The sequence below is a fragment of the Oncorhynchus mykiss genome, chromosome 26 (genome assembly GCF_057628025.1).
Source record: "Oncorhynchus mykiss isolate SJ-2025 chromosome 26, ASM5762802v1, whole genome shotgun sequence".
Classification (NCBI taxonomy): Eukaryota; Metazoa; Chordata; class Actinopteri; order Salmoniformes; family Salmonidae; genus Oncorhynchus; species Oncorhynchus mykiss.
Window position 1 is genome coordinate 38,640,001 of NC_143047.1, and position 21,227 is coordinate 38,661,227.

General features: G+C 43.5%; 1 protein-coding gene across 42 annotated transcripts in view; it reads right to left on the reverse strand.

The window, feature by feature from the left end:
* myo9aa (myosin IXAa) overlaps nt 1-21,227 on the reverse strand; it is a 196,192-nt gene that overhangs the window by 76,688 nt on the left and 98,277 nt on the right. For all 42 annotated transcript variants that reach the window (XM_090223020.1, XM_090223008.1, XM_090223004.1 and 39 more), the window contains 5 exons: nt 17,870-17,967; nt 17,524-17,650; nt 15,251-15,340; nt 8,247-8,363; nt 6,821-6,955 (listed from right to left, as the gene is read on the reverse strand). In XM_090223020.1, the coding sequence (XP_090079146.1) occupies nt 6,821-6,955; nt 8,247-8,363; nt 15,251-15,340; nt 17,524-17,650; nt 17,870-17,967 (567 nt within the window). The remainder of the gene's footprint in view (nt 1-6,820; nt 6,956-8,246; nt 8,364-15,250; nt 15,341-17,523; nt 17,651-17,869; nt 17,968-21,227) is intronic.

The following is a 21,227-nucleotide window of genomic DNA, read 5'->3' on the forward strand; positions in this document are numbered from 1 at the left end:
TAGCAGTATGAAGACTGTTGACCCTGCTAGCTGGCTGTGTACAGTACAGTAGACCACCATACTAGCTGGCTGTGTACAGTACAGTAGGCCACCATGCTGTTCATTGAGTGTGAATGGACCATAAACACAGCTCTAATGACAGTCCTGCTCTATGTTGCCAGCAGTGGTTTAGACGTCTGATGGTTTGCCAACACTTAGAGTGTGGAGTTATTAGCTGATATGACAGTCACTGGGGAGTGAGAAGCTGCAGCCTGCTGAATGACGCACTCCACCCGCTCTCTGGAGGAATTCAGGCCGCACACACACACACACACACACACACACACACACACACACACACACACACACACACACACACCTCTTATAGCAAAGCCTCTACGAGAATGTGCATGCCTGGGATGTCTCAATTTTTTTTAAAGAATTTGCATTTATAAGATCAAAATATTTATTTTCTAAAAGGTAGCAGATAAGCACATGACCACCAGAAACGGTAGGGTATAAGGACATTTACAACCACCAGGTAGGGGATAAGGACATTTACAACCACCAGAAACAGTAGTGGATAAGGACATTTACAACCACCAGAAACGGTAGGGGATAAGGACATTTACAACCACCAGAAACAGTAGTGGATAAGGACATTTACGACCACCAGAAACGGTAGGGGATAAGGACATTTACAACCACCAGAAACAGTAGTGGATAAGGACATTTACAACCACCAGAAACGGTAGGGGATAAGGACATTTACAACCACCAGAAACGGTAGGGGATAAGGACATTTACAACCACCAGAAACGGTAGGGGATAAGGACATTTACAACCACCAGAAACAGTAGTGGATAAGGACATTTACAACCACCAGAAACGGTAGGGGATAAGGACATTTACAACCACCAGAAACAGTAGTGGATAAGGACATTTACAACCACCAGAAACGGTAGGGGATAAGGACATTTACAACCACCAGAAACGGTAGGGGATAAGGACATTTACAACCACCAGGTAGGGGATAAGGACATTTACAACCACCAGAAACGGTAGGGGATAAGGACATTTACAACCACCAGAAACGGTAGGGGATAAGGACATTTACAACCACCAGGTAGGGGATAAGGACATTTACAACCACCAGAAACGGTAGTGGATAAGGACATTTACAACCACCAGGTAGGGGATAAGGACATTTACAACCACCAGAAACAGTAGTGGATAAGGACATTTACAACCACCAGAAACGGTAGGGGATAAGGACATTTACAACCACCAGAAACGGTAGGGGATAAGGACATTTACAACCACCAGAAACGGTAGGGGATAAGGACATTTACAACCACCAGGTAGGGGATAAGGACATTTACAACCACCAGAAACGGTAGGGGATAAGGACATTTACAACCACCAGAAACGGTAGGGGATAAGGACATTTACAACCACCAGAAACGGTAGTGGATAAGGACATTTACAACCACCAGGTAGGGGATAAGGACATTTACAACCACCAGAAACGGTAGGGGATAAGGACATTTACAACCACCAGAAACGGTAGTGGATAAGGACATTTACAACCACCAGAAACGGTAGTGGATAAGGACATTTACAACCACCAGAAACGGTAGGGGATAAGGACATTTACAACCACCAGAAACGGTAGGGTATAAGGACATTTACAACCACCAGAAACGGTAGGGGATAAGGACATTTACAACCACCAGGTAGGGGATAAGGACATTTACAACCACCAGAAACGGTAGGGGATAAGGACATTTACAACCACCAGGTAGGGGATAAGGACATTTACAACCACCAGAAACGGTAGGGGATAAGGACATTTACAACCACCAGGTAGGGGATAAGGACATTTACAACCACCAGAAACGGTAGGGGATAAGGACATTTACAACCACCAGGTAGGGGATAAGGACATTTACAACCACCAGAAACGGTAGGGTATAAGGACATTTACAACCACCAGGTAGGGGATAAGGACATTTACAACCACCAGAAACGGTAGGGGATAAGGACATTTACAACCACCAGGTAGGGGATAAGGACATTTACAACCACCAGAAACGGTAGGGGATAAGGACATTTACAACCACCAGGTAGGGGATAAGGACATTTACAACCACCAGAAACGGTAGGGGATAAGGACATTTACAACCACCAGAAACAGTAGTGGATAAGGACATTTACAACCACCAGGTAGGGGATAAGGACATTTACAACCACCAGAAACAGTAGTGGATAAGGACATTTACAACCACCAGAAACGGTAGGGGATAAGGACATTTACAACCACCAGGTAGGGGATAAGGACATTTACAACCACCAGAAACGGTAGGGGATAAGGACATTTACAACCACCAGAAACGGTAGGGGATAAGGACATTTACAACCACCAGAAACGGTAGGGGATAAGGACATTTACAACCACCAGAAACGGTAGGGGATAAGGACATTTACAACCACCAGAAACGGTAGGGGATAAGGACATTTACAACCACCAGAAACGGTAGTGGATAAGGACATTTACAACCACCAGGTAGGGGATAAGGACATTTACAACCACCAGAAACAGTAGTGGATAAGGACATTTACAACCACCAGAAACGGTAGGGGATAAGGACATTTACAACCACCAGAAACGGTAGGGGATAAGGACATTTACAACCACCAGGTAGGGGATAAGGACATTTACAACCACCAGAAACGGTAGTGGATAAGGACATTTACAACCACCAGAAACGGTAGGGGATAAGGACATTTACAACCACCAGAAACGGTAGGGGATAAGGACATTTACAACCACCAGGTAGGGGATAAGGACATTTACAACCACCAGAAACGGTAGGGGATAAGGACATTTACAACCACCAGGTAGGGGATAAGGACATTTACAACCACCAGAAACGGTAGGGGATAAGGACATTTACAACCAACATAAACGGTAGGGTATAAGGACATTTACAACCACCAGAAACGGTAGGGTATAAGGACATTTACAACCACCAGGTAGGGGATAAGGACATTTACAACCACCAGAAATGGTAGTGGATAATGACATTTACAACCACCAGAAACGGTAGGGTATAAGGACATTTACAACCACCAGAAACGGTAGGGTATAAGGACATTTATAACCACCAGGTAGGGGATAAGGACATTTACAACCACCAGAAACGGTAGGGGATAATGACATTTACAACCACCAGAAACGGTAGGGGATAAGGACATTTACAACCACCAGAAACGGTAGTGGATAAGGACATTTACAACCACCAGGTAGGGGATAAGGACATTTACAACCACCAGAAACAGTAGGGTATAAGGACATTTACAACCACCAGAAACGGTAGGGGATAAGGACATTTACAACCACCAGAAACGGTAGTGGATAAGGACATTTACAACCACCAGGTAGGGGATAAGGACATTTACAACCACCAGAAACGGTAGGGGATAAGGACATTTACAACCACCAGAAACGGTAGGGGATAAGGACATTTACAACCACCAGAAACGGTAGGGTATAAGGACATTTACAACCACCAGGTAGGGGATAAGGACATTTACAACCACCAGAAACGGTAGGGGATAAGGACATTTACAACCACCAGAAACGGTAGGGGATAAGGACATTTACAACCACCAGAAACGGTAGGGGATAAGGACATTTACAACCACCAGGTAGGGGATAAGGACATTTACAACCACCAGAAACGGTAGGGTATAAGGACATTTACAACCACCAGAAACGGTAGTGGATAAGGACATTTACAACCACCAGGTAGGGGATAAGGACATTTACAACCACCAGAAACAGTAGTGGATAAGGACATTTACAACCACCAGAAACGGTAGGGGATAAGGACATTTACAACCACCAGAAACGGTAGGGGATAAGGACATTTACAACCACCAGGTAGGGGATAAGGACATTTACAACCACCAGAAACGGTAGTGGATAAGGACATTTACAACCATCAGAAACGGTAGGGGATAAGGACATTTACAACCACCAGAAACGGTAGGGGATAAGGACATTTACAACCACCAGAAACGGTAGTGGATAAGGACATTTACAACCACCAGGTAGGGGATAAGGACATTTACAACCACCAGAAAAATGTCTGCCTGCTTATGACAAGCAGCACGTGGTTGCTTTAGTACATTCTTATGAGTATTGAGTTCAGAACTATACCAGAGTATTGTCTTGTTCACTTCAGTAACAGTCTAAAGTTTGGACACTCCTACTCATTCCAGGGTTTTTCTTTATCTTTACTATTTTCTACATTGTAGAATAATAGTCAAGACCACAATGCCAAGAGTGTGCAAAGCTGTCATCAAAGCGAAGGGTGGCTACTTTGAAGAATCTCAAATATAAAATATATTTAGATTTGTTTAACACATTTTTGGGTTACTACATGATTCCATATGTGTTATTTCATAGTTTTGATGTCTTTAGTATTATTCTACAATGTAGAAAATAGTAAAAAATAAAGAAAAACCCTTGAATGAGTAGGTGTGTCCAAACTTTTGACTAGTACTGTATACCAGAGTATTGTCTTGATTGAGCTCCAACACTATACCAGAGTATTGTCTTGATTGAGCTCCAACACTTCAGAACTATACCAGAGTATTGTCTTGATTGAGCTCCAACACTTCAGAACTATACCAGAGTATTGTCTTGATTGAGCTCCAACACTTCAGAACTATACCAGAGTATTGTCTTGATTGAGCTCCAACACTTCAGAACTATACCAGAGTATTGTCTTCAGAACTATACCAGAGTATTGTCTTCAGAACTATACCAGAGTATTGTCTTCAGAACTATACCAGAGTATTGTCTTCAGAACTATACCAGAGTATTGTCTTCAGAACTATACCTCCAACACTTCATTCACTTCAGTGCTCTTGTAAGACCATTAATTTCATAAGCCATTTGTTCTGCTGAGGAACAGTACATTTTAACATAGGAAATCCCATTAAATCTGACTTATTAGTAGCATGATGCAATGGCCCAACCTCACCAAAGCATGAAGCAAACAAACCCTCTTAGAAGTTGAGTGAGTGCTGTACACGTTCAAAAGCCGTGGCTAATTTTTAACATGGAGGTTAATGACGGCAGTGACTTTATGGATGGGTGCCTTTGTACAGGAGGCCTCCTTGAGCAAATACAGTATGTGTCATTACCGAGATGGTACTGTTAAAAGGAACTCTCCAATCAGTTTCAGTTGTACTCACTAAGGCTTCATTTAGACAGGCAGACACATTCTGATATTTTTACACTAATTGGTCTTTTGACCAAGCAGATCAACTTTGAAAAAGATTGATGTCATTGGTCTAAAGACCAATTAGTGGAAAAAAATATCAGAATTGGTCTGCCTGTGTGAATGCAGCCTAAAAAGTACTAAAGGACAATCGTGATTAAACATGATGTTTACCTACAAAGCTGATCATGACCGAAACAACCTTTCTCTCCAATCCAGTCAGTTAACACCAACACACCTCCATCATAATGAGGGTTGAGGAGTAACATCCATCCCTCCATCATAATGAGGGTTGAGGAGGTAACATCCATCCCTCCATCATAATGAGGGTTGAGGAGGTAACATCCATCCCTCCATCATAATGAGGGTTGAGGAGGTAACATCCATCCCTCCATCATAATGAGGGTTGAGGAGGAAACATCCATCCCTCCATCATAATGAGGGTTGAGGAAGTAACATCCATCCCTTCATCATAATGAGGGTTGAGGAGGTAACATCCATCCATCATAATGAGGGTTGAGGAGGTAACATCCATCCATCATAATGAGGGTTGAGGAGGTAACATCCATCCATCATAATGAGGGTTGAGGAAGTAAGATTGATCCATCATAATGAGGGTTGAGGAAGTACGATAGATCCATCATAATGAGGGTTGAGGAAGTAAGATAGATCCATCATAATGAGGGTTGAGGATGTAAGATAGATCCATCATAATGAGGGTTGAGGAAGTACGATAGATCCATCATAATGAGGGTTGAGGAAGTAAGATAGATCCATCATAATGAGGGTTGAGGAGGTAACAGCCATCCATCATAATGAGGGTTGAGGAAGTAAGATAGATCCATCATAATGAGGGTTGAGGATGTAAGATAGATCCATCATAATGAGGGTTGAGGAAGTAAGATAGATCCATCATTATGAGGGTTGAGGAAGTAAGATAGATCCATCATTATGAGGGTTGAGGAGGTAAGATAGATCCATCATAATGAGGGTTGAGGAGGTAACAGCCATCCATCATAATGAGGGTTGAGGAAGTAAGATAGATCCATCATAATGAGGGTTGAGGATGTAAGATAGATCCATCATAATGAGGGTTGAGGAAGTAAGATAGATCCATCATAATGAGGGTTGAGGAGGTAACAGCCATCCATCATAATGAGGGTTGAGGAAGTAAGATAGATCCATCATAATGAGGGTTGAGGAAGTAAGATAGATCCATCATAATGAGGGTTGAGGAAGTAAGATAGATCCATCATAATGAGGGTTGAGGAAGTAAGATAGATCCATCATAATGAGGGTTGAGGAAGTAAGATAGATCCATCATTATGAGGGTTGAGGAAGTAAGATAGATCCATCATAATCAGCAGTCAGAGGGTTGAAGAGGTGAGTCATGTGGCAGTCAGCCCCATAATAAACCCTGTTGCATAACCCACTGGAGGAGCTGGTCTCCTCTTTAAAGGACCACTGTATTGTAAACTTCCATGTAAGTGCATTGTGGATACGTACAGTTTAGTACTGAAAGGGTGCAGGAATGCCAAATGCCTTACCTGCTCAAGCTTAAAGATGTGCTGATTGAAGTAGTGTTGGAGCCTCTCGTTGGCGAAGTTGATGCAGAACTGCTCAAAGCTGTTGTTTTCGTAGTCCTCAAAGCCAAAGATGTCCAGCACTCCGATGGAAAAGATCTGCGAGGGATACATGAGGGTGAAATCTCAATTAACAATATGCTTTTTGACAACAACAAAAAAACAATTCAACATGAAAGTCTAACTGAGAAGGTTTGGGAAGGTTACCAAAGACCCTTAGGTGCATAATGGAAAACAAGGTTGAAGCTGTTCAAACACAACCACTGATGTCACTGATTCCAGAAGGTGGTTCATACTGTGATTTATTAAATCAATAAAACAACTTGTCTCTGCCAAGGTGTTCACGCTCTATTTGAACACCTGTAACAGAAGCATAAAGCAGGTTATTCTGGGCGGAGAGGTGAGCGTCAGGTAGCCTTAGAGAGGTGAGCGTCAGGTAGCCTTAGAGAGGTAGCCTTAGAGAGGTAAGCGTCAGGTAGCCTTAGAGAGGTAGCCTTAGAGAGGTGAGCGTCAGGTAGCCTTAGAGAGGTGAGCCTGCAACCGGAGGGTTGCCAGTTTGAATCCTGAGTCCGATGGAAACCAATCTGGCAGGAGGTGAGCAGGCAAAAGGAGGGTAAATGTTGTGCCCTTGAGCAAGGCACTTAACTGCCCCAACAACAGCTCCCTGGGCGCCCAGTGTGGCAGCCCCCCACACCTCCCCAAAACATGTATATGTATGCAGTAAAGTACTTAAGTAAAATACTTTAAAGTATTACTTAAGTAGTTTTGGGGGTATCTGTACTTTACTATTTACATTTTTTACAACTTTTACCTCACTACATTCCTAAAGAAAATAATGTACTTTTTACTCCATAAAATGTTCCCTGACAACCAAAAGTACCCATTACATTTTGAATGCTTAGCAGGACGGGAAAATGGTGCAATTGACACACTTATCAAGAGAACATCCCTGGTCATCCCTACTGCCTTTGATCTGGCAGACTCACTAAACACTTATTTTGTGAATGATGTCAGTGTCGGTGTGCCCTTGGCTATCAGTAAATAAAAAAAAACAAGAAGTCTGATTTGCTTAATATAAGGACTTTGAAATGGTTTATACTTGCACTTTTGATACTTAAGTATATTTAAAATCAAATACTTTTAGACTTTTACTCAAGTAGGACGATTGGGTACTTTTTCCCACCACTGTATGTATTTGTGTCTTTCGGAGAGGTTGGGTTAAAAGTGGAAGGAAGTAACCTTTTAGTTGGACCTTGAAATTGACCAATCAAGTGATCTTAATCTTAATGAAGTGGAGAGGTGAGCATGTCATCAACGCATGACATGGATATATTATAAGCAGACATTAGTATGTTGTAACAAAGCATGATAGCAGTCACGTTGGTCTTACCTTGGCGCTCTCCTCCAAGTCCCGGTTGTTGAGCAGTGCGTGGTTGATCCGGAACACAATCCAGTCAAACAGTGCGCTGTACAGGGACTTGGCCATGGAGTCTCGCACCGTGCCCGCCTGCAGGAACATACAAAACCACACATCCATGTTACTAGTGAGCTACTCCACCTCACTATTCATCCGTGTTACTAGTGACCTACTCCACCTCACTATTCATCCGTGTTACTAGTGAGCTACTCCACCTCACAATTCATCCGTGTTACTAGTGAGCAACTCCACCTCACTATTCATCCATGTTACTAGTGAGCTACTCCACCTCACTATTCATCTGTGTTACTAGTGAGCTACTCCACCTCACTATTCATCCATGTTACTAGTGAGCTACTCCACCTCACTATTCATCCGTTTTACTACTGACCTCAAAAGATTGAATGTGAAAGACCTGGGCCCGTATTCACAAAGCATCTCAAAGTAGCAGTTCTCATCCGGGATCAGAACCTCCTCTTATTCATTATGATTAAAAAGACAAAACTGATCCTAGATCAGCACTCCTACTCTGAGACGCTTTGTGAACACGGGCCCTGGTGCCATGGGTGATCAGTTAGGTACGCATGGAATACCCTAAACACTTCCATCAGACAATGGAATCAACTTCACTTGTGTGGATTTCCTGCTTTAATTATACAATGTTCCTAACATCTGGGCCCCATCGGGTTTGTCTTCAAACAAATAACTAATAAACATCTAGAAATCAAGATGCATTTGTTGCTTGTTTTTCTACCTTGCAATCAAACAAGGCTAAATCTCTTCCAATATATACTGAACAAAAATATCAAAACGCCAAAAGCAACAATTACTATGATTTTACTGAGTTACATACAGTTCATTGTAAAAAAAATCAGATCAAGTGAAATAAATTAATTAGACCACTTGGGACCAAGGCACACCCACTGGGGAGCTAGGCACAGACAATCAGAATAGGTTTTTCCCCACAAGAGGGCTTTATTACAGACAGAAATACTCCTTGGTTTCATCAGCTGTCTGGGTGGCTGGTCTCACATGATCCCACAGGTGAAGAAGCCGGATGTGGCGGTCCTGGGCTGGCGTGGTACTGCCAAATTCTCTAAAAACAACGTTGGAGGTGGCTGATTTCCTTGAAAATTGTTGCATGTGGCGTTTTATTTAGCCTTGTTTGATTGCAATGTAGAAAAACAAGCAACAAATGCATCTTGATTTCTAGATGTTTATTAGTTATTTGTTTGAAGCCAAACCCGATGGGGCCCAGATGTTAGGAACATTGTATAATTAAAGCAGGAAATCCACACAAGTGAAGTTGATTACATTGTCTGATGGAAGTATCTGATGGAAGTAAACTCAGCAAAAAAAGAAACATCCCTTTTTCAGGACTCTGTCAAAGAGTCTCTGTAAAAATCTGAATAACTTCACAGATCTTCATTGTAAAGAGTTTAAAAACTGTTTCCTGGGCAGCGCAGTGGTCTAAGGCTGTGCCACCAGAGACTCTGGGTTCGAGCCCAGGCTCTGTCGCAGTCAGCCGCGACCGGGAGGTCCTTAGGGCGACTCACAATTTGCCTAGCGTCGTCCGGGTTAGGCAGGGTTTGGCCGGTAGGGATATCCTTGTCTCATCAACTCCTGTGGCGGGCAGGGTGCAGTGCATGCTGACCAGGTCGCTAGGCGTACGGTGTTTCCTCCGACACATTGGTGCGGCTGGCTTCCGGGTTGGATGCGCGTTGTGTTAAGAAGCAGTGTGGCTTGGTTGGGTTGTGTTTCGGAGGACGCATAGCTCTCGACCTTCATCTCTCCCGAGCCCGTACGGGTGTTGTAGCGATGACGCAAGACATTAATGACTAACAATTGGATACCATGAAATTGGGGAAAAAAGGGGGTAAATAAAAAAATAAAACTGTTTCCCATGCTTGTTCAATGAACCATAAACAGTTAATGAACATGCACCTGTGGAACAGGACACTAACACCTTACACCTTACAGACGGTAGGCAATTAAGGTCACAGTTATGAAAACTTAGGACACTAAAAGAGGCCTTTCTACTGACTTTGGAAAAAAAAAAAAAGAAAGATGCCCAGGGTACCTGCTCATCTGCGTGAACGTGCCTTAGGCATGCTGCATGGCGCCGCGAAGACTGCAGATGTGGCTAGGACAATAAATTGCCATGTCCGTACTGTGAGATGCCTAAGACAGCGCTACAGGGAGACAGGACGGACATCTGATTGTCCTCGCAGTGGCAGACCACGTGTAACACCTGCACAGGATCGCTACATCCGAACATCACACCTGTGGGACAGGTACAGGATGGCAACAACAACTGCCCGAGTTACACAAGGAACGCACAATCCTTTCATCAGTGCTATGACTCTCTGCAATAGGCTGAGAGAGGCTGGACTGAAGGCTTGTAGGCCTGTTGTAAGGCAGGTCCTCACCGGCAACAACGTCGTCAATGGGCAAAATCCCACCGTCGCTGGACCAGACAGGACTGGCAAAAAGTGCTATTCACTGACGGGCTGCGGTTTTGTCTCACCAGGGGTGATGGTCGGATTCGTGTTTATCGTCGAAGGAATGAGCGTTACACCGAGGCCTGTACTCTGGAGCGGAATCGATTTTGGAGGTGGAGGGTCCGTCATGGTCTGGGGCGGTGTGTCACAGCATCATCGGACTGAGCTTGTCGTCATTGCAGGCAATCTCAACACTGTGCGGAACAGGGAAGAGATCCTCCTCCCACCATGTGGTACCCTTCCTGCAGGCTCATCCTGACATCGGTCCTCTGTCCCCATCACGTCCGGTCAGTCAGTCAGTCCTCTGTCCCCGTCACGTCAGTCCTCTGTCCCCGTCACGTCAGTCCTCTGTCCCCGTCTTATGTCCAACTCCGAAATGAAAACACTAAAGTTCTTATTAGATACATTAAGGTAGTCCCCTCCCCGTTTCACGTGCCTAACAAACATGACCCAGGAGATCCATGAGCAGGGCCATATTCATAAAGTGTCTTAGAGTCGGAGTGCTGGTCTAGGATCAGTGTTGTTGTTTTGATCAGAATGAATACGATTACATAGACAGGGGGGACCTGATCTTAGATCAGCGCTCCATGTCTGGTTAATATCTTTCAAGCACAGCATTGTGACTCGTGGCGTGGCAATGGGGCTTCAGCAGGTGGCCACAGGAGGCGAATCCTGGGCTGGCACACTGTATTACGTCCCAGCAGCACCTCTCCTGGTCATGATTAATGACATTAGTCTGCCTAATGACCATCAGAGTGACAGAGGCACTACCAATCCAATCTACTGTAGAACAGACACCAATGAAAACATTACCCCTCTGAGGATAGGCAGCTGATAGCATAGAGGTGTCAAGGAATGAGGCAATGTGTTTTACAAGGAAATGGAAATAGAGTGAGAGAGATGGTGTAACGTTTTCACACAAAAGTATTACTGATCTAAGTACGAGGTGGAAAATGGGCAATTTCACAATTGACTACAGTATATCGACTATAGACACGAAACATGCAGCATAAGTTTTAATAACATAACCAAGTTTCTCTTTAGGAAGGCTTTCTGTTGATAGCTGGGTTCCTTGGTGTTCTTGTCCCCTGTAGTGTCAGCTGGGTTCCTTGGTGTTCTTGTCCCCTGTAGTGTCAGCTGGGTTCCTTGGTGTCCTTGTCCCCTGTAGTGTCAGCTGGGTTCTTTGGTGTCCTTGTCCCCTGTAGTGTCAGCTGGGTTCTTTGGTGTCCTTGTCCCCTGTAGTGTCAGCTGGGTTCCTTGTCCCTTGTAGTGTCAGCTGGGTTCTTTGGTGTCCTTGTCCCCTGTAGTGTCAGCTGGGTTCTTTGGTGTCCTTGTCCCCTGTAGTGTCAGCTGGGTTCTTTGGTGTCCTTGTCCCTTGTAGTGTCAGCTGGGTTCCTGTGTCAGTTATCCTGTCTTGTTGTGCCAATTTGTCTTGTATTTGGTTTTTATTTATTATTTTATGCACTTCAAGATTATTCTGTATAATGAAAAAAGTGTTTTACAAATGTTATAAATAATAATAATTATTAGGAGTCATTAGCTCATACCATCATAGACAGTGAAGGGCTGTTTGTCATCTTCTCTTGCCATGTGTGAATGTCCATTAATCAACCAGGTGAGATAGATTTACCACACACAAAAATGTGACTGAATTGTGTGGGAAGTTAGTATAGTACATTTCCAGTATAAGTGCCTGCAGAGCTTCAGATGTCTACTTTTGCTCAAAACATGCCATTATACAACGGTCCAGCAAAAGTTGAAATGACTGTCTTTTACATAATTTACTACTTTATTTTTAGCGACTACAAAAAGATCTGCCTAGCAACTCCCAAAGATCATACAAAAGTCTTCAAAAGTGAGAGGCCTTTTCATTATTTAAAGGAAGTTGGATTCAGAACATTCCGGTGAGCATCAATCTTTTAAATATCTCAATAACAAAATGGATAAGACCTGATCCAGGAAACGAGGCATATCTCGCAAGTCATGACTTCACAGGAGAGCCGCTGAACGTAAAAAATGTTTTTTCAAAATGCATTTTTTGGCAGAAATGCCTTGTCAAAAATGTGAGCTTTCATGTGCCTTAATAACACACTTGTATGCCATCTGTAAATGCAATTGTTAAATTATGAGCCTTGTTGGTTAAACCACAGAAGTTAAACCACAAATGATTGGCTGAGATAATAAGTGGGCTGGAAATGCCGAGAGATGAGTTCGGATTGGTCTGCCATATAGAAGGCTTCTGTCTATTTGAGCTCGTCAATCTGTGTTGGTAATCCTGTTGAACGGGGCTTTTAAAAAAAAAAATGTATTGTGTAGTGGAGCTGCATATGTGTTGCTCTCCACCTCCGGGAGGATCAAGTTTTGAAATCAATGTAATTAGAGTATGACAGATAAAGAGATGGCGAAAACACCTCCGGATTACATCTTCAAAAATAAGGGCAACCATGGCATGGCATTCCTGACAGGGAGACGCGTCCATCACGCATGAGGATGTATACAGGTAAAATAGCTAGCTACATTTTCAGATATTACACATTTCTAATTTTGACAGAAAGTGGTTTCATTTCAAGCTACTGTTAGCTGTCTGGCTGGCTCCCCAGCTGACGTTATTATCCATATCCCAGAGCCGTTTGCTTTTCTAGTTAGAGCCTAATGTTCGCTAGCTAACATTGAATCTGGTTGGTTAGCTCCCCGCACTGTGGCATTGTTGGCACTGTTCATTGTGGTTTAACTAGCTAACGTCAGCTGGCTGACTCGTTAGCTAACGTTACGTGACGTGTGTACAACTCCCGTTGAATATGGCCGGTGTCAGTCTGCAAAAAAGCGTAATGAAATTGTTGCCAGTAGAGCTGGTTAGGCTGTTTTCATGTTGTCCATAGGTAAACAAATTATCGGCCAGAGCGTCAAGTATGCGCTCCGAGAGCAAAAATGAGATGGGTGGGGCAAAAGCTTAAGAGGGTGTGAACAATGCTCTGGGACAAAAGTTCATCAACTTTCAAAGCAGAATTACTTTCCCATTGTTCCTCAAATACAGTTTATGATATACCACTTTGTAGCTCTGTAAAAAACACCATTTCAAATGTTCCTCCATAAGACTGAATCCAGGTGGTGAGTCACAATTAGAGAGAAAACAAATCCATGGTACTTGAGTTTTCAAGTAGTAAAATACCAGTTGAGACTACAGGGCGAATGAGTAAAAGTTCACTGTTGCAACCGTTACAACAATGTTTACAGAAAGGACCACCCAAAGAGCTGCCAGAACAATCAGCACTGTTTGTTCATATAAAATGGATCCTAAACAGCTGGAACGAGGGCGTAGCTGTGTTTTGCATTATATGGTTGATAAAGTAGCGGTCTTGTGGATTATTAAAGTTTTGTGTAGTGAGGAAGTTTGTTGTATGCTGTGATATGGCATAGCCACATGCTAGTTGGTGAGGTAGAAAAGGATTGACTTTGTGGAAAAGATTTAGATAAAATACCCATCCAACATTTGGACATACTGTAGGTGTAAATAACTAAAAAATTATATGCAATTATACTAAAAATAATAATTATACTTTAGAATTACACTTAAAAGAATAGGCCTTTGATTTCCACTTTGTGAGCTTGTTGGTCAGTCAACAGTCTTGTCTGCGTTACATGGCCGTAGTGTGTTTGTTTTCAGAGAATCCCTCTCTGGGTTCTGTAAACAAACTAAGCAGCTCTCTGATGCTGCAGCCTTTGTGGACTAACATTGAGGGAAAGGAACTTGGTGCCATTGGATTGAGAGCTGTGACAGTCTTTCTCAAAAGGGACTTTTTTCAGTAGCTTGGTGTAAGGCTGACTTGTAATGCGGACGCACATTTCAAGGATACTTTTTTTGTGAACTTAAAACCATATCTAGGTGTTTGCATGGTTACAAGCACACTCCCATTAAAGGGGATCTGTTCGGTAGGGCCAGTGGAACTAACAGCTCTACACACAGCCACTTCCCACTCAGTGTTTCCAAGGTCAAAATGATAGATGTGGTGTATGAGTGCATGTGCGCGCGTGTGTGTGTGTAGCTGTGAGTTCTGCTGGCACTGCAGAGCAGACCCCTTTTAACGGTCCTGACATCCGCCATGGCCTGCCCCACTGTAGACATCAATCTGATCCCTCAACTATCCACACCCAACCAGACAGACAGACGACAGAGACTGACAAACAGACCAGCTCTGTCTGACTCCAGCTCCTTCACAGCCTGCCCTGGGACAGGGACCCAGTGTTTCCCCTATATCGTTATTTAGATAGGCAGGGTGCCTACTATTCCTTAGCATTTACCAATGCAGAATAATGCAATATGTCTTGATGATCAAATTTTCAAGAATACTTTGGGATTGGGTTGAGGAATGGTACATCTTGAGGTAAGGTGGAGTATTTGACTGTGCCTCTTCGTTGCACTAAGGGTTGAGAATGTTTGGGATGAGTTTCAGGTTTGTGCTGTTGACTTGGTCTCACCTCAGCCAGTTTGTAGGGCACAATCAGCCTCTCTCCCACTGTCATGGTCTTCCTCGTCGTCAGGGCTTCAAATAGCATCTCCTCCTTGACCTGTACAGAAAAGAGACCACAATTCATTTCACAGTTGAAAGCAATTTCTGTTTCAGAAACACAAAGCCCATTCTTCTTCTGTACACACACCAAGCCCTACAACAGCTTTCATTCAGCCGAATGTTTTAGGTAATGAGGGTGGATATGTGCCCTGCTATGTTTAGTGGGACGGGCACTCACGCTCATGTGAAAGACTTATTCCTAGTTATTGAAGAGGGCCAGTGGCCTGCACTATCCCATTAACATCCTGGAACTAGAGGGGAGAAGAGGTCCCAGCACAGTGCACTTCTCTTGGATGTAGACTATGTCCCAACTCGGGTTCCTGGAACGTTCAATACATTCCCTGGTTTAACAGAAAACCTGGTTGTAGGATTCCAGATTTCTTGCTTTATTTCCTCCTCATTCCTGGGAATCTTACAAAACGGGATATCGGGAAAGCCAGGGAATTTACTGAACGTTCCAGGAATTGTGCAACCCTAGTGGAGGAATCACAGCAGCACTTTATCTGAAGGTACTTAAATACTGATTACAAACCATCTCATATTTTAAATCACAAGTAAGCTGTATAAATCATTACACATCTCATTTATCTATTATTTTAACATTATTTTAAAATGAATTTCCATTTATCTGTAAGATGCTTGACTGACTCTGACCCAACCCATTTGGGGAACATATGTTCTTTCACATGAGCACAAGCCATGTTCCTTAGCCACTAGCTGCTCCTGTTGCTTTCCTGCAAACCTCAACGATGGTTGGATCAGTATTCTGAGAATACATCTGCCCTTATAAGTCCTGACTTCTGTCCCTTCACAGCACATGTTCACTGGAAAAACGATCCTTCATAAACTGAGGCAGAGAGAGAAAAATAGTGTTGTGCCTACAGAATATTTGTAGACGGATGACAGAATTAGAAATGATGTAATTACACGCTGCATGCAAACCAAATTCCTGACCGAGGAATTGCATTTTCCACCGAGTGGCTTGGTACTGAAAAGCCTTGCGCACAGCACAGTATGTCACTGCAAAAGCATCTGAAAACATCCTGACTCTGAGAAACAAAGTGCTTGTGTGGATGGGAACACATTTGAAGACTAGATTTCCACACTACGTAGGTCTCATTCAATCAACTTCTGTTGTATCCATTATAAAACAAGAAAATTAAAAATACAATTATATAAAGCCTTGCCTTTCTTGAACTTTAACTCACACGTGTATTTTCTTACTAGCACCGACTTGGTTGATAGATCCTTTATTGAGAAGAAATGGACTATGGCTGTGATACGTGGTTGTCTCACCTAGCCATCTTAACATGAATGCATTAACTTCTTTGGGACTGGGGGACAGTATTGAGTAGCTTGGATGAATAAGGTGCCCAGAGTAAACTACCTGCTACTCAGGGCCAAAAGCTAGAATATGCATATAATTAGTAGATTTGGATAGAAAACACTCTGAAGTTTCTAAAACTGTTTGAATAATGTCTGAGTATAACAGAACTCATATGGCAGGCAAGAACCTGAGTAAAAATCCAACCAGGAAGTGGGAAATCTGAGGTTTGTAGTTTTTCAATTGATTGCCTATCCAATATACAGTGTCTATGGAGTCATATTGCACTTCCTAAGGCTTCCAAAAAAAGCGCAAACAAAAAGGAGGTATTAGGACAGAAATAATGGACTTTATCGAACAAAACAAACATTTATTGTGGAACTGGGATTCCTGGGAGTGCATTCCGATGAAGATCATTAAAGGTAAATTAATATTTATAACGCTATTTCTGAGTTTTGTGACACCTCTCCTTGGTTGAAAAATGTCTATGTTTTTCTGTAGCTAGGCGCTGACCTAGCATAATTGCATGGTATGCTTTTACTGTAAAACTTTTTTGAAATCAGACACTGTGGCTGGATTGACGAGAAGTTTATCTTTAAAATGGTGTATAATACTTGTATGTTTGAGGAATTTTAATTATGAGATTTCTGTTGTTTTGAATTTGGCGCCCTGTAATTTCACTGGCTGTTGCCGAGGTGGGACGCTACCGTCCCACATATCCCAGAGAAGTTAACTGTAAGTGGATCTGGATAAGAGCATCTGCTAAATGACTAACATGTAAAATGTAAACATAATAAGGAATAATTTCAACAGTAACACGCTTACCTCTAACAGTTCTGAGACAGTAACAGGCTTACCTCTAACAGTTCTGAGACAGTAGGTAGGACTTCTGGATTGCAGATGTCAATGGAGTCATCTCGGTAGGTCTTCTTCTTGTAGCGGATGTTCCCCAGGTGAAGAATAGCCGACAACAGAGAAAATATCCTGTGGGACAGAAACAAGGCTCGTGTCACCACAGAAACCTGGCTCGTTACAGAAACCTGGCTCGTTTCAACACAGAAACCTGGCTTGAGCATTTGGACAGCGTATCCTGGTAATTTACCTGTGACTATGATTCCTTTGCCTGTGTTTGTAATTTCAGTGTATGTGTCAGTGTGTACGAGCAGTGAGATTTAGTGTGTGTGTGTGTGTGTGTGCACTCACTGTTTGCGCGTGGCAGGCAGGAATCCCACCATCTCCATGGCCAGCTGCAGTCTCTCAAAGTCATGCTTCAGGTCCTCCCCTTCCACTGTGAAGCAGTCCTGCATGGGCCAATGACAGGAAACCAGGTGTTATCAGTGTCCATATGGCACCCATTTTGGCTTTACCACATAATGGCCTACCACATGGTAGCCATTTTGGCTCAAACAACACTGCAACTGTAGCACAAATCAGGGCGACTGCCAAACAGTAAGTCAGCCCAGTGTGCTCAGCAGAGCGGATACAGTAGGTGCTGTACTAGCCAGTACTGTGCCATCACCAACACTACATACTGTACCAGCGACTAACATAAGAGATAATGTCCACCCAAGAAGTGAAGATGACTTTTAGTGACAGGCTTCTCCTAAGACAAATCAGTGGCAGGACACAGAGACAAGCTGAGTGACTTATAAGAGCATGTCATAAGGAAGTTCGGTCTAACAAACCGGAGACAGAGATGCATTTCTGGTCAGATTTTAGCGGGCTGGTGAACGACAGCATATGCATGTTCTGCTCATGCAGTGGAAAATTCAGCTGGCTTTTTCTGCTAAACTTTCAGGGGAAATTTGGCATGCTGGCAAAGGCAATAAGAGGAGTAGCAATTTATGACAGCCTTTACAGGGTCTGCAGGGGAAAGTGCCTTTACAGGTTCTGCAGGGGAAAGTGCCTTTACAGGTTCTGCAGGGGAAAGTGCCTTTACAGGGTATGCAGGGGAAAGTGCCTTGACAGGGTCTGCAGGGGAAAGTGCCTTTACAGGTTCTGTAGGGGAAAGTGCCTTGACAGGGTCTGCAGGGGAAAGTGCCTTGACAGGGTCTGCAGGGGAAAGTGCCTTGACAGGGTCTGCAGGGGAAAGTGCCTTGACAGGGTCTGCAGGGGAAAGTGCCTTGACAGGGTCTGCAGGGGAAAGTGCCTTGACAGGGTCTGCAGGGGAAAGTGCCTTGACAGGGTCTGCAGGGGAAAGTGCCTTGACAGGGTCTGCAGGGGAAAGTGCCTTTACAGGGTCTGCAGGGGAAAGTGCCTTGACAGGGTCTGCAGGGGAAAGTGCCTTGACAGGGTCTGCAGGGGAAAGGCTGTGGAGAGAAAACAATATGGAAGAGGAGAGTTTTGTATGCCTCATTGTACCTGGATACCCATGAGGCTTCTAATGAGGTGCACGCACACACACACACACACACACACGGTGTGTAGCCCTGCAGGCAGCATGTTCTCTTTAACAGGTTTAATTCACCTGGCTTCAGTCCCAGAGTTACATCAACAAGGGCATCCAACACCATGATTACATGCAAAGGACAGTAATGACAATCTAGCGATGGTGCAAGGCTAGCAACAAGTTCCGCTAGCATGCTAGCAAAAAAATGTAAATGGTATCCACAAGCAATGCAATTTGCATGCTGACTGCAGGAAAGTCCCACCAGAGCGGTTGCCAGAGACTTTAACATTAATTTCTCTACCATAAGCCGCCTCAAACGTTGTTTTAGAGAATTTGGAAGTATGGCCAATCGGCCTCACAACCACAGATCACGTGTAAGTGTTTTGCTGACGTCAACGCTGTGAACAGAGCGCCCCATGGTGGCGGTGGGGTTATGGTATGGGCAGGCATGAGAAACGGACAACAAACACAATTGCATATTTTCGATTGCAATTTGAAAAGACAGATACCTTGACGAGATCCTGAGGCCCATTGTCGTGCCATTCATCCGCCACCATCATCTTATGTTTCAGCATGATAATGCAAGGTCCCATGTCGCAAGGATCTGTACACAATGCCTGGAAGCTGAAAATGACCCAGTTCTTCCATGGCCTGCATACTCACTAGACAAGTCACCCATTGAGCACGTTTGGGATGCTCTGGATTGATGTGTACAACAGCGTGTTCCAAGTCCCGCCAATATCCAGCAACTTCGCACGGCCATTGAAGAGGATTGGGGCAACATTCCACAGGCCACAACCAACAGCCTGATCACCTCTATGAGAAGTTGATGTGTCACGCTGCATGAGGCAAATGGTGGTCACACCAGATACTGACTGGTTTTCTGATCCACGCCACTAACTTTAAGGTATCTGTGACCAACAGATGCATATCTGTATTCCCAGTCATGTGAAATCCGTAGATTAGGGCCTAATGAAATTATTTAAATTGACCGATTTCCTTATATTAACTGTAACTCAGTCAAATCTTTGAAATTGTTGCATGTTGCGTTTATATTTAGTTCAGTATAGATAAAGAGTCTCATTGCCAAAATCCCCAAGTATCCCTTTAAGGCAGGGGGTAGGCAGTTCCAGTCCTCGGGGGCCTGATTGGCTGCACAGTTTTGCCCCAGTCCCAGCAAACACACCTCCAATAATCACCTAATCATGATCTTCAGTTTAGAATGAGATTTGATTGACCAGCTGTGTTTGTTAGGGATGGAGAAAAGAGTGACACCAATCAGGCCCTGGAGGACTGGAGTTGACCACCCCTGCTTTAAGGTCATAGTGAAATGAGAAAGATAAGCAGCAACTGAAATGATTACATAAGATGGTGCCGATCCTTCCCTGTCATCAGGGCTCGAGTTATAGTGGGATCTACTGTACACAACAGATGGTCTTTTTGGACTCATCATGGAACATACAGTTAGTGTACTTTGAGGTGTGAAAACATCTGAATAACTTTGGCTTTGAGGTGACCCTTGGTGAATGAGAGTGTGAATCAGATGGTATGACTGCTTACAACACCAGGAGGGCAGAATGTGTGGATAGAGATCAGCTGGTAAGGAAATGGCATCCTCTCCAGAGGAATACAAACACACCACACAGCTGTTGCTCACACACACACACACACACACACACTACAGGGGGAAATGAAAGGTATATTTCCAGATTGGCAAGTCTGTTTTACAGACACTTCATGCATTGCATAGCTCACACTCCTCTAGAATTCCACAATGTCAGTGAAGGGTAGAAAAACAACAAACTACAGCGTCTTTGATACACAGTATATTACAATGCTAATACAATAGAACTATCATTAGACAATGATCATAATGTACTACTATGTATATAGAGCCGTAATATTCCAATACTGCAAGAGTGCCAATTATTTCAGTGGTATCTTGTACATGATTTGACTTCCCTTTCTTTAATGACAAGACAGTAGATAATAATTCCGTGTTCAACATCCCCCAGAGCCATTTTCCTGGAACAAAGTAGTAGCCTTGCCTGTCCCCTTGTTGCAGATGTGCAGCACATCAACACAAAACCACAAACACATACCTGGAGACATTGGGGGAAATGTCTTGGCATGTACTGTGATCGATGAGATGATTGGTGAAGCACTACACTG